The sequence below is a fragment of the Pongo pygmaeus genome, chromosome 14 (assembly GCF_028885625.2).
Source record: "Pongo pygmaeus isolate AG05252 chromosome 14, NHGRI_mPonPyg2-v2.0_pri, whole genome shotgun sequence".
NCBI lineage: Eukaryota > Metazoa > Chordata > Mammalia > Primates > Hominidae > Pongo > Pongo pygmaeus.
The window spans coordinates 121,263,732-121,278,357 of record NC_072387.2 but is presented as its reverse complement, the minus strand read 5'-3'; the positions used below and the strand labels follow the sequence as shown (position 1 = coordinate 121,278,357).

The window sequence follows — 14,626 nt, the reverse complement described above, 5'->3', positions numbered from 1 at the left end:
TCTAAAGACACTTCCTTTCCTCATCCAAGCTGGTTTAGGTAAAAGTGTAAGAAAGTGTTAATACTTATTCATTAGAATCGTACTGTATTTGCGCCTAGCAAATATAAAAATGCTGGATCAGAACAGAGACAAGCAAAGACTGCATCATGATTTCTTATGTATCAAAGGGGGAAACTGCCTAAGTAATTGTTTTTTTATTTGTATTAGTAAATGTTCTCTTCATCTCAAATGGCTTCTGGATGACAAAATGCAGGGCTCCTGGACAGGATCCCCAACCTGGAGGAGGGGTCGTTAGACGCAGCAGACAGCATGCAGACGCTGAGCGATGGCCTCACTCACGGGGAGTGAAAGCCACCTGGGCTCAGCGCCTTTCCAGCTCCTGGCCCCCGGCGGCACACTCCTCGGGCAAGCGCAGTAAAGGCCCCCCCCGTGCATGGCACAAAGGAGGGGGACCCTGCACATCGCCTTCCCACACAGGTTACCACGGGCCTCTCAGCAGCAGAGCAGATAACCAGAGAACCAAGGCAGACCCCCTTCTCAGTTCTTTAGGAGTTAGGGTGCATTTTGCTGTGTACAGAAGGCCCAGCACGGCACACCCAGGGCCCGAGGCATGCTCACCGTCGTCTGGCTGTTTGAGCGGTCAAGGGACCTCACCTCCTTGTAGCAGAGAGCAGCTGAGGGCCGGAGGGGAGGCGCGGGCCGCAGGCAGCTCAGGCTCCAGGGCTTGGGTGTTTTCGGAGGCTCCAGGGGTCCCCAGTTGATGGTGGTGTGGGGGGTACCATGGTGGGACGGGTGGGGGAGCGTGTGGTAGGCGGGCGTCAGCGGCGCGGGCTTGCTGTCTGCGTGCTTGCTGGACGGAGTGACCGGGTGGGAGGGGAGCTGCCAAGAGCACAGAGCGGGAAGGGTAGAGAATGTGAGGCTCGCGTGCTCACCGCGAAAGGGCACTTATCACGCACTTCCTTCTGCTCTTTAAACACTCCATGTAAAATAAACCTCAGGATTTATCACTTCATTCGAATCTCTGGCTCTCAGCAGTCAGTTTTTGGGACCAAATACCAGCTCGCGCCACCTGGGCTGAGCGTGGGGCTCCCCGCGGCGTCTGCCCCAGACAGGAGGGGCAGCTCTAGCTGGGGCCCCAGCACTCAGACATCCACTAGCCACATTTATTAGCTACGGAGTAACATTAATAGAAAAAAGGTACTTCATCTAGTAAAAAGATGAGAATTTCACAAAAGCACACAGGGCATGTGGCTGTAAGAAGGAAGGTGACTCCCCCCAGTCACGTATTACTCTTCACTTGGTGATAACTAAGGCCTGATTGCCTAGTTTTGTTTTTTAAAAAAGTTTTCCTGGCACATAGGCAGGCCTGTGCCTGTCTAAAGCTGCTGTTGTGTTCCAAGGGCAGAGTACAGCTGCAAGAGGCCTGAACCTGTAAAGCAGAGAATGTTTACCATCTGGTTCTTTATTGAATACTGCCAAACCCTGGTATTAAAACCAATTATGTTCTTAGAAAACTCAACTTTAATCAAAACAAAGTTAATCAAAAATTAACTTCTTAGAGGGTTATGCCATTAATGAATTTTATATTCCTGGAAAACCCAAAATATCCCATCACAACGACAGTTAAATGAGAAAAGTTAAATAAGTAATTCTCAAAATCAGCCAATAATGACCTCAAATTAGCCAACAATAGTAAGGTGCATTTAATGGGAGAACAAGCTGCGTGGCGCTGTGAACTGGAAACCTGAGTGGGGTCGGCATTCTGAAGTGCACGACCTTCAAAACACAGGCTGAGAGGGACGGCCCCACAGCAGCTAATGCCACAATTTCAAGACTAGAAGCCATCAACTTCCTGCAATGATCACATTCTAGTCCCTGCATAGGGGAGGGAATTGTGTGAGATGCAGGTCATGCTATGAAGCCACTGTAAGGTCATCTTTTCATAGGAAATAATGTATAGATGGATAAAATTATGTAAGACATCCCTTCTAGCAACAACGTCAAAGCAGTGTCTGGTTTTGTTTCTCCTTTCTTGAAAAAGTCAAAGGAAGTATGCTTTATGCTAAAATTAGAAAATGATTTCAGCTGGACAGAGTTGGATCACAGAATACATCATCCCACCCAAGAAACTCTGTAGGAGAATGCAGAACATTTTAAACATGAGGCACAGTGCCTTCCCCACTGAAGGGATGCCTTCCCAGCCACCAGTGAAAGAAACACTAAGACGGAGGGTCTGGCCACAGAGAAAAGCTGACTTGATATAAAATTGTATGAAGTAGAGTTTCAGGCTGCTGTTGAAAACCTGAGTGAAGCAGCTTATCCACTGTTCTTTATAAACACACTTGTACACACACGTCCCTGGGATAAACTGATCTCTATGAAAGAATGGAGAATTTTAAAATGGTAGAGCCATTAAAAATGAAATGCTAGCTAAAAGCCAATGAGTAGTTACAATCTCCACTGCTGAGAGAAATCAGATGGACTCTGAAACTCTGATGAGAATATCAGAGTACAGCAATCCTTCTTGAGCTACAACCTTCACATGAAGAAGAAAACATGAAAACTGAGCACACGACAGAACTGATCCTAATAACCTAATAAGGATGTGAGGAAATCTGTAAGCAGAAAACGCCTGTGTCATCATTCATTCTTTAAAAGCTCTGCCCAGTTTTTCCGTATTACTTGATAAAGATGACGACTGTTAAAACAACCCGATAGCAACTTCTTGAGCACAAAACACCAGGAGAGGTTTAAACACTGCAACTTCAGTGTTCATCTATTCTGAAAAGTTGTAAAAATAAAAAAAAAAAAGTCTCTAAATATCCAAAGACTTGTTGAGCTTTTCTAAGTAAAAGACACCTCAATTTCTTAAAATCAACAGTGTATCATAAATTCTATTTTAATGCCTTCAACATGAGTCTGGCCCTTTTCATCATCATAATCATTTATTTTTTGTTTTCTTAAATGAAGCATAATAAACAGTTAAAATTCTCAGAAAAATCTATAGTTGAGTGTAAAACTCCCCTAAATCAGTCTTCTAGGGCCATGCTGAGCAGAAGCAGCTTCCCACCCAAGCACCTCTGAACTGTGAGTGAGGAGGCACAATTCAGGGTTGTTTCTCGAGAACACCCATTGGAAAACAATTCACTACTGCACGAAGAGGGCCAAATATTTGCAGAGAAATATGAAGCAAGTGTTTTGCATTTTTTATCCAAATATTGATTAGGTTTTAAAGCAATTCATCACTTGCTGACAGCTCAGCCACGGGATGCCACGCCTGCAGTCTGGAAGGAGGAGAAGCACCAAGTCCTTACGGTATGAGATGGCACCGAATGAGGCTTTATGGTGGGGTTTCCCACAGATGTGACCTTCGTTTGCTTCTGTAGGTGGTCCACCCATTCCTGCAGATCCTGCTGGTTGTTGCACGACACTAATATCCGCTCGATCATGCTCCCTATAGGAGAGAAGGAAAAAATAGGCCAAGTGGAAACACAGGTAAAAAACACGGGCATGCACACCCCCCAGAATTCCACTCAACGCTTAAACACCACCTTCTGAAATACGCAAGCAAGAATCTGCACGCGGGGACAAGCTGCCTCTCCTCCCCGAGACACAGCACTCACACAGCTTGTGCCTATCACCTGATATTTCAAATGCATTTCTATGATTTTCACTGTCCTCAAGCTTTGTGATTGTCATTCCTGTCGTTGGAAGCTTTCCCTAAAAAAGACCCCCCCCCACAAAAAAAAAAACAATTAGTGCTTTTCTAGAAAAAGGTACCATTATTAAAGTAAATATTAAATGATTTTAGAATTGGTGGAGGAACTGTGTTTGTGAACCAAAAAAAGCTCGTTTGTAGCGGATCCATGTATAATACAAAAATTTTTATCTCAAATAATAAATCATAATACTGTACTGTAAGCAAGAAACTCAACTGGCAACAAGAGACAGAGTGACAAGCCCAAACACACACTGTATCTGATGAGCTGCTACTAAACATAGACACCAGGACAAAATACATCACACATTATGATTTTTAAAAAACTACCGTGTATAACAGTTGTTTTAAATGATGTTTTTGCAGAAAAGAACCACGTATTTTCCTCATAAAGACATGCAGAGGAAGCTCCAAGTTTAAAGTCAAAATAAGGGTGGGAAATTGAGGCAAGAACAAGAATTGCATAACATTCTACTTTGTAATCCACCAAACAGAAAATAAGTAGTTGTGCTAAATGCTGCACACAATGCACAAAATGGTCGGCAAACCAGTGCTCCCTGAAAACGGAAGAAATCGGTAACTGCAACAGGAAATGTCAATGGAAAGATAGCAGAAAAGGGGTACAAAGTGATCATTACAAACAAGTCAGAAGTGAACACAAAACAACCTGGCGCAGCTGACAGAAACCACAGTACATGGTGGCCCACGAAGTCCTCAGGAAGAGGCAGTGGGCATCTGGGTCGCGCTGCCTGGGGAGCACTTCATCAGCTGCGGAACAGGATTCTGCATAAGCACCTCCAGAGGGAGTGCTGCTCAACTGGTGTGGGGAACGTGCCCCCACAGAGAATGGGTGGCAGCGCCACAACCTGGCAGGGGCTCAGACCTCCAGCAAGTAAGGGCCAGAGAGGCTGCTGATACCCTACAGTGCCCAGGACAGTCTCACCAAGCCCCCCAGCCCCTGGCCATGGATGATCCAGTCCAAAACGTCAACAGTGCCCAGGCTGAGAAATCTCATCCTAAAGCACGGCCGGTGGAAGTGGAGACTGCTGGACACTTCTGTGGCCAAGTGTATTTAAAAAATGCTACACACTGTGAACTCCTTTCCAAGATTCATAATGCATATAAGTACTTTAACAGCTGTAAGTCCTACAGAAAATGAAACCACACAACTGTGTTTAACCTAGCCCATCTGAACATCGGTGTATAGAACACTATGACTGTGGCTGGACCGAACGCTTTTTAGCATCCCCCAAAGCCAGTGTTCTAATGGTAGAAACGGATACCAATGATACAGAGACCATGGGTCACCACTGTGCTAAGAATGGAAAAATAAAATCCTGTTGTTGAGATGAGCTCCAGCAGTCTGTCAACACATCAAGGGCAAAGCCAGTGTGAGCACCAGTCACACAGGCAGAGACTCAAGCCTGCCACAAGTGGCAACCTCTTCTCTCCTTAGGTTAGAGAAGGCCCCTGTCTCCAGCCACTGGAATGAGATTCTGGGAATATAAAATCGGAAGCCAGATAGTGCTGACCAGAAAGGACAGAGATTTAGGTTTATCAAGGTCATTTAACAAAGAAGTAGCTGCTAGTTTGGGGGAAACTGTAGTGGGCACTATCTTTGCCACAGATCACCTCTCTTCAGCAGTGGCCTTATAAACTACAGCCTTATTTTCCTGAGTCTGTTCCTATATATGTGATTCACCAATTCTAAAGCACGTGTTTTGGTGTAAGCGTATGGCGACAAGTCCTCTCTGGATGTCGACAGAGCCTCTGTGAGGGCACGGTGTCTGCTTAGGGATCTCTAACGTCCTTGCTGGGCCAACACAAAACAACACATGCTACAATGAAATGCAACCCAGAGAACACAAAGCAGTGGCTTCTGCTGCAGTGGTTACGCGGTGACTGGCCAGTCCTCAGAAAGTTGATGGGAAGGATAGGAACCTCTGTAACTTCACAGAAAAAGAAGAATGAAACCTGCCAAGTGCATCTACTAGACAGACAGCAAAAATACCAGCTCCTTCATATACCACCACTATAAACCACGGTCGCAACAGAAAAGGCCCTGCTCACCCTTGCATCTCCTTCTCAAATCTGCTGTCACATTTTCTCAAAGAGAAGCAGGGAAACAAAAATTAAAAAGGTTCAACGATCACACACTGCTACTTGCCCCCTTACATCACTTTCTATTTGCTGATGCAATTGGGCGGTGCCATGCCACTGACACAAGATCTTAGTCTACACTACCCCACTAACCCACAAGCCCTAGTTGAACCCATTTCACAGAACAAAACCACAGCAAGGAGGAGCAAGGTATTTTGCATAAAATGACAGAAGGCAATGACAGAGACTGACTTGTGCCACAGTAGTCTGTGTCCTTATGAGGTTGCTCTACAGTTTACACTTCTTTCTTTTTTGAAATTAACATAGGATATGTTTGCATAGTCACAACGAAACACAAACAGGAGCTGTACGTCCATATCTGAATATACAGCACTACACACACAGCACATATACAGATAGATACATGTAATATTTAACACAAAATTCAAAGCCAGTTTGAAATTATCCTCAGATCCACAATAAAATATAAATTTAAATTGTGTTTTACCTGATAGATAAAGCCACTCATCCTAGGACTGGCAGACAACATTAGCAAAACATTTGGGAAGAGTAGAAGATATCTTTCATTCTTTTCCTAATACAAAAAAAGAAATCCAAAACATTTCTTAAAAAACATCTACTTACAAATGTGAGCACAAATACTTCACTTATTTATACTAGGCCCTATGAAACATTACATGATATTTCTCATTTAGGTATTTCTATCAAGTTTTATCAGGTAAATTAAATGGAAACAATTATGATAAATTCTGTATTAAGTCTTAACATATGATTAAGAGAGAGCTTTAACATATAGGTAAAGAGGACTTCCAAATTCTTCAAAAAACAAAAGGTAAGAAAGTAAACTGACTGATTAAAAGATCCTGGACTCACAATTAGCCTGTGTAACATCTTGAAAATATATTTGGTTAAAGAGTTCAGCTCTGTGATTAACTATTTTCAGGTAAGCTAAAATTTTCTTTTTCTGGTTCAGAGAAAAAGGAGAGAACCTATAAATTTTAGTGGGGTCAGGGGGAACAGGTGGAGTCTTTAAGCTAAAGAAAGGATAAAATGTTAAAATCAATTTTGGTCTACTAGTAATTCCTGGCACTTCCCAAACCTCTCAAATGTCAACTCAGTGTTGTTTTCATCCACCCTATAAACATCACCTGGTTTACCTCAGACTTAAAAGTATTACTTATGTATTAAAAATCATTTGCTTCAGTAAGGTAAAAGCCAAAGAGACCGTAAGTGAAAGAAAAAAGTTCCTAAGAATCCAAAAAGAGACAAAAAAATGCCACAGTCCTTTTCACATGTTGACATTTAAACTACGGCCCAAAAAAGTGAAATCAGTCCTAGGAGTTAGTTTCCCCAAGTATATTCCTCAGAACATGAGGCTTATGCAAAGCATCTTAAGAAAAGAGTCTTCCGTACTTTAAAGAAGTCACTGAGAACGACTTGCTATATTTCCCTCTTGAAGAATCACAACATACACTGGGAACATTCAGAGCCAAGTCTCTGAGGAGCTCTATCATAAAGAATCTTTTCCACTAATTACGTTCAGTCGTGATCAGAACCACTCTGAAGCATTTTGGAGTAACACCCACCAGTGTTCTATAGATCTAATATTATAAAGAACACACTTTGGGAAATGTTTCCACAGATTAAAGTTTAAAAGAGCATGACTCAAAAAGAAACTTCTTCTGAAAAGATGTAAGGTTTTTATAATCATGGTTTCTTACAGTACCCAAACTACAAGACTATGTAGAAGGGGTGATATTTTACAGGTGGAAAGGAAAACACACCATATAAGTTTCATGTTTTAGTTTTCTTATTCTCCTTGGAGTCTTGTGTTCAAAAATGAGTCATTTAGCATGTTTTGATCATGTTATTTTTGCAAAGGTAGAATAAAATTCAAAAAGAGGTGCCTGTTTAGTGACCCACTGAATGTATGTCAACGTGAATCATGAAACAAACTGCTCGATTTTCACTGTGTGGGTGGGTATGTCCCAAAAATCTGGGTTGATCTCTCACTTAAACCAAACCCATAAGAAAACTGTGGCTCCTGTAAGCATATGTCAGCTAGCATACTTTCACAGGAAAGTATAATGACCCGAAAGCATTGAGAGCGGCAGGTCCCTGTGAGAGTGAGCCTTGGTACAAAGTTGCTGGCCAGATAAGCACATACAGCTCCGTGCAGATGTGTGCACAGGACTCCTGCAAGTCTTTCTGCACACTATCTTTCAGTTCACGTGGGCTTCGGGCCACACTGACTTCAGCTGGATCAAACTGATCAAGTCTACACTCAGCTCTAAGCCTCTCTAACATGCCATAAGCCTCTCTCCTGTGTCAAGAATAAAAAGTAGCTCACAAATTATAAGATAGAGCTTCTATTAAGATGATTTTCATTGCTTGAGATGCCTTTAAAATCTTCTGCTACAAGCTCCTAAGAGTGGGACAGAAATCCTGGTGCGTGCACGTGGGCAGCAGTACCTCACTTCCAGCACACTGAATCAGGACCTGGGACATGTAAGTGACATTGCCCAGAGTTTTAATGTCATCGCCCTCCCAGTTCCGGATGGCTTCCGTCAGGATCTGCAGCTCAAGCTCTTTCCTTTTCCGGACTTCTTGACATTGGGCCTGACAGACACAGAACAACACTGTTAACAGACATAAACTTTCAGAATCTTAAGTTCTGGCCACATTGCTTTGTATCATCCTTAAGACAATTATTGCTTTATATCTTACTTCTTCAGACAGATAATCTATTGAGCGATTTGCTTAATTATACGGAATTGAAAGTATTTGCTTAGAAGTATGAAACCAAGTCAAGAGAAGCAACACACACAACTGCTCTGGAATACTAAGTATTATTTTAGAAAGATATAGCAGATTTTGCCACTTGTACAAAAAAGAAATGTGGACAAGTACTGTATTTTCATTCTGGTTTTGTGTTTGCCAATATAGAAGACTGAAGAGAAGAAACAGAAAGTGTAACTTGTGCTATAAAATAAGGCATGTATTTCCAAAACGCAGTTGGTAAAACAACCCAACAGCAGAGAAAATGGAACCACCATTGTTCTGTTTTGCAATAAATCATTAAAGACAACATGAATGAAGGGTAAAAAAAATGTTTTAAACAATTTTAAAGTAGATCTAACATCAATTATACTGTGATTTTTAAAAATTTAAATAATTATTCTATCATAGTCCACTAAAAGGAGTTTACCAGCCATAGAATGCCGACTCTGTTTTTCTTTCATGTCAGCACAAGTCATTTTTTAATCATTTGACTTTTTCAGTTGATAATTCTTTCACATTCATTTGTCACAATAATGTCTGGGGGGGAAAACAATGTGCTTAATCACTTACTGAAAGGTTTTTGAAGGCAGCCATAGATTTTTGAATATCTTGTCTGTCTGTATGATAATCCTTTGAGTAAAAGAAACATACAATTAGCTTTCATAAGGAAAAGCTTTTCTTAAAAAGGTACTTTCTACAGACCAGCTTGAAACTTTTCTAATACTTTTCAACCCTTAACATTCCCTTTTTCCCTCAGCATTAAAGTGTCAGTCTTTCAGAAAATCATGAAGCCATTAGACTTAGGGGAAATAAAAGTTGGAAGAGAACAGTCACGAGCAGCAGGGGTGGGGAAGCCAACACTTGCTTCATCAATAAAGTATTATTGGAACACTGCCACGGCTCACATGCAGTATCTAGAACGGCAGAGCTGTGTAGCTGTGATGAAGACCCTACAGTCTGCCCCCTTATAGAAAAGGTTTGCCAACTCAAGCCAAGAGAGTAACTTTAACCCAAATTTCTGCTAGGCTGCAACCTGTTATTCAAAATTGAAAGCGCACAATCATTCATTAAATGATTAGTACGGTATTACCCTATAACCTATGCACACACTGTTTGTAGCTGGATGATCCAGGTAAGACATCTCAACACTATCTGAAAATCAGTTCTCATGTTTCAGCTTTTGGAAACTTTTCAACCAGCAGCAGTGGGTAAAAGAGAGATAAGGGGTAAATGTTTTTTAATAGAGCTGGAATAAGGAGAAAAACATAATATTTAACAAAATTCTTCATAAACTCTGTTGGTTCTGGCTTCTAAAATAAATCATGAATAATACTTTCTTTCACAGTAAGTCTGACCATGCCACTAACCCTTGGTAAGGACTCCGAGTAAGAGAATGAAAGCGCAGTACCTCCATGTGTCTCTCGAGCTCTTTGAGCAGCGTAGGGTATTTATCCAGGCGCATGAAGGGCTTGCTCAGGCCTGTGGTCAGCACGAGAATCCCAGGGCTGCTGGCACCTTTGGTCTCCATGAACTCCCCCAACTCCTCACTGGGCAGCAAGTGGCAAGAGAGACGCTTGTGGTTAGCAACGAGAGACAGTGGTGGGCTCTCTCATCTCCATGAGCAACAGCCAGAATTTATGAAACGTAAGTGTTGCTTTCAACATCTGGAAGGCTCCAGCTTTTATCCCAAATCTGCGCTGCTCATCTGGAAATGCCAAAGGGGAGTCCCACCCCTAAGGGGTCCCGTTCCTGCTCTCATATGAGCAACAGTAACTATACACAGCACAGGATGTGTGGGTCTCCATGAGATCCTATTGATGGCGAGGCCCTCCAGCCATCAGTGCCATGCAGACATATCCAATGGAAACATGCACACTCAGAGCCAAAATGGATTCCAATAATCTCAGAGTCTCAAGGTGGTAGAACAAGACCGAGCTGCTCCGGTAAAGAGCTAGAGCACGCTGATGGTGGTCATCCCCAGATGCGAGTTCGTCCAGCGAGCAGGCCCCACCTATGTGCTGCCAGCACTCAGCCTGGGAGTAGGCAATGGCTCTTGGGGTGAGGAGCGCGAGAAGCAGCAAGAGAAGAGAGCAAACGCTGATTTAGGCTTCAGAACTTCAAAAGCTTTAAGTTTAATCCTCACAATATGTGAGGAAGGAAGGGGTGCCTGTGTGCAGACAGCGAATGCTGATTTATGCTTTAGAACTTCAAAAGCATTGTTACATTCAATCCTCACAACACATAAGGAAGGAAGGTGTTCCTGTGTGTGGACAAAGAAACTGAGTGCATATCCCAAAATTAAAAAGTCAGAAACAAGTTTTGGAACTTTCTGTATTCTTCTTTCACCATCCCCTTCACAGTGCCTCGCCTAGCTTTCCCTACAGTGGGTCCTCATGTGTGTCATCTTTGTCCTCAGAGTTCCCATGGCTGTGGCAGAGGACACAGGCAGGCTTCTGGGGGGTCTAGCTCTTCACCCACACGTTTGTTAAGGCTGACAGTCACCTGACTGCGACACCCCTTCCTGGCGATCTCTGAGATCTCTGCCAGGCCCTGGGTCTGCTGTCCCTCAAACTGCATGTGCCATCAGTCCACACGTCTGACAGTGCACAGCCCACAGAAAGGAGGGGAGGCAGAACCAGCGCTGGCAGCCGATGCCAGGTCCAGACCAGGATGACTTCTCAGTCACCACATCCCATTCAGGAGACCTAGGTGACCCCCCCCCCCACCATCACCACGCCCCATCCTAGGAGACAGAGGTCTCTAGTCAGCAGAGCTTGGTTCAAATGATACCCATGGCACTCATCCTAGGAACAAATTTTCCTAGTCTAGAGGTTTTCCCTTAAAAGGAAAAGATACTTTTATATCCTCATTATGTAAACGATGTCCTAAAATAAGTATGAAAATCCTAACAGCAAAACTGAGAAACAAGCCAATTTCCGGTTCTGGTCTCACAGGAGCCTCCCACTGCACCACTCCAGCCAAGCTGGCTACTGCCAGAGGTCTCAGGGACACCAGAACCATCAAGGGCTCCCGGGGAAAAGACAGTGTTTAGGCTAACCCAGAGGAAACTGAGTCCACAAACAGTGAATATTAACAGTTTCAGAGAGTTCAACCTAAACACAGCTTCCCATAAGGAGGACTGAGAGCCAGGATGGTGCCAGCCCTTCCCACTTCTCACCCTCCTTATTCCATGTGGATCTCCTGCCAGGGCAGCCAGGGAGAATGTCCTCCAATGAAACCAATTCAAACACCAGGCTGAAAACCAGTCACTAGGAAACCAGCCTTCCACTTCCTAAGCACGTAAGACCTTCCGAGAAGGCCACTTACATCTCAACGCTTTCTACAAAACCAGGGTGGTCTCATTCACCAAGGCCAGGGTGCAAGCCCTATGCTGCGTAAAAACAGTAACGATGTGGGTGCAGCACCTCTGTCTGTCCTTGCCAACAAGAAATACTTCCAATAAACACATACATATACACACTTAACAGATATTATCAATACTAAAGCAAATTATAAAAAAGGGTAATGTTGCATATATCCACTTATAAAAAATTAAGACGAGAAATATTTTATCAACTCCATATATAAGGCTTCATAATTATTTCTGTAAGGCTGCCCATCATGTTGATGCTGTTTTAAAAATCAGTAGCACAGAAACCGTCAGAGTACTTCCGAGTGTGTGTATGTGGTGTCTGTCTTTGTGAGAGAGAGCACACATGCACAAGAGCAAGTGCACTTCTGTGGGCAACAGACAACTCAACATCGTTTGTCTGTAACTTTGTGCTTTCCAAAAATCATTTCCTTGAGACAATCCCAGGCTGGAGGTTACTGAAATAAAGCACAGTGCCATCTTCAGGGGCCTGCTGTGGGTAACACCTGCACAGCAAGGTGTCCTGCTCACCGTGCAGGCTGCACTGACATGAGCCCATGAGCACACCGCATGTGTTCCTATCATTTCTAAACATGGACATATCCTCTGCCTTCTTTCCTCAGCATCCACCTTCCCCGGGGAGATGGGTGGGGAACTGAGGAGTGTCCAGGACAGACTCCCATCCACTGCAGCCACTACAGCCACTGTCCCCCGCCCCCTTCTCAGCTGGGGCAACAGTGAGCACTCTGCGGACAGCAGGACCACAAGGACAGAGGAGGAGCTACAGGACTGCTCACCATGCTAGGCACCAGGGCAGGCACTCACAGACATCAATGCTCCAAACATCACTGGGCAGGGCAGACCTACGATTTTGCAAGTGATACAAAGGACAGCCTGCATGAAGGCCACTGCCCACACCATCACTGCCAGCAGAACAGGTGACGCTCTGCACCCAAGGCAGACCCCTGCTATGTGGATGGCATGGCCGGCGCCTCTGACCATGGGCAGCCTGTTCCGCACACACACATCCCTCCCCTCTGCTCAGTTCTTATTCAGAAGTGCTCCTCTTCCCACTACTCACTCTATCCATTCCTAAAGGATGAATAGAGTGACATGAGGGCTTCAGACACGAGCAATTTATATTTTACCAACAATTCTCTAGGTGTTGGAGAATTTATCAGGCAGTCCCATGAAAATCAAACTTTATGATATTAAAAATATATTTCAACTCCTTTAAATGTAATCCACGTAAGTACCTTTTCCACCAAAATAAGGAAAAATCCATTCAGGTCATTATTTGTATTTCAGGGTTACCTGTGAAATTTCCTAACTATGGTACAGCAGAGAAAAATTAACAAAACTAAACAGAGTTACCCTCATCACCACTCCCTCAAAAAAAGCCCTGAAGCCAAAAAAATGAAACGTGTGCAAGCAAAACTCCTTTTAATATCCACAAGACACTCTTACAATGCCAGAACAAATACAGTTAAAAAGGAAATGAAATTTTATAAATGTTTGTGGATCATCGTTTTAGTTTCAGTTTGAAGTTAAAAAAAAAAAGTAGTGCCATAATAAAACGAAACAGCTAGTTACAGCTACTCTGACCAAAGACTGCTCTTTCAGCTTCACTTCTGCTGATGCCAGCAGCCCGTACACAGTGGGTCTCCTCAGTCCTTACTGACACAGAGCTGTGGGCTGACGGCAGCCACAAAACACATGTAAGCATGGAGCCAAGTGCAGAGGAAAAAACTGCTGGGAAAAAAATCATTTTCAAAGGCTAAATTATGACACCCATAGTTCATTCAAAATAGCCGGCCATGGACAAGTGTTGCCGCCATCACTGGATGCCGCAGAAGGTCTCAGCCGCTAAAACGGTCAGAGTTGGCACTCTGCGCTCGCAGGACTCACACTTAGAGAACTTAAACCCAAGTAACACAAGGACAGTGAGGACGCAAATAAGACTTTAAACTTCAACCCACTGCACTTGAACCAATCCTTAAGAATTACTCCACAGCATGAGCAGATCAGTCTACCCACAGGCGTGGCAGCTTAAAGACTGTCACACACGTGGAAAAGCCGGCAAGAGGAACAAGAAAGAATCCAAGCACAAAGGCAGGAGGTAGGAAGGAGACTTGGCACAGGGAAGCCTGACCCCAATTCACTGCCATGCTCTTTGGGGTGGGGAGGAATCTGTGGCCAACACGGCAGAAACTCTCGTGGCACAGGGACCTCGGGAGGGCACACAAGCTTCATGTTCCACAGTGGCGGCACCTGCTGGCTCGGGGGACCTTCCTCTCGCTGCAGCTCTGACTCCCAGCACTAAAGCAACAGTGACTTGCCCCGGGGCTGCTGTCCCGAGCAGGCCTCGGCCTGCCCCTCCACTCTCTGGGCAGCCCTGGGAAGGAGGCATAAAGACCCTCCTGACTCAAAAACCCACCTGTATTCTTTCTTCTAGTTACTTCAGGAAAATGCTACACATACATTAAGACCTGACAAACACACTCATTAAGGTAATAACAGAGAAGAGGATCAACGCAGCACACGCCTGCAAGCACTACTCTTGAATGGCTTCGCATTTTAGGAAACTAACAGTCCTAGTGACTTTCAATGTCATCTTTAGGACAGGTCCTCAGAAA

At 43.9% G+C, this 14,626-nt stretch overlaps 1 protein-coding gene across 34 annotated transcripts in view; it reads right to left on the bottom strand.

Annotated features, from left to right (window-relative positions):
* ARHGEF7 (Rho guanine nucleotide exchange factor 7) overlaps positions 1-14,626 on the bottom strand; it is a 191,828-nt gene that overhangs the window by 21,726 nt on the left and 155,476 nt on the right. For 13 of the 34 annotated variants that reach the window (XM_054447144.2, XM_054447148.2, XM_054447140.2 and 10 more), the window contains 7 exons: positions 10,029-10,167; positions 9,191-9,250; positions 8,312-8,458; positions 6,327-6,413; positions 3,642-3,720; positions 3,315-3,454; positions 655-879 (listed from right to left, as the gene is read on the bottom strand). In XM_054447144.2, coding sequence (XP_054303119.2) covers positions 655-879; positions 3,315-3,454; positions 3,642-3,720; positions 6,327-6,413; positions 8,312-8,458; positions 9,191-9,250; positions 10,029-10,167 — 877 coding nt within the window. Of the gene's footprint in view, positions 1-618; positions 880-3,314; positions 3,455-3,551; positions 3,721-6,326; positions 6,414-8,311; positions 8,459-9,190; positions 9,251-10,028; positions 10,168-14,626 lie in introns of all 34 variants that reach the window. The other 21 variants (XM_054447141.2, XM_063651153.1, XM_063651156.1 and 18 more) reach the window with 3 other exon arrangements.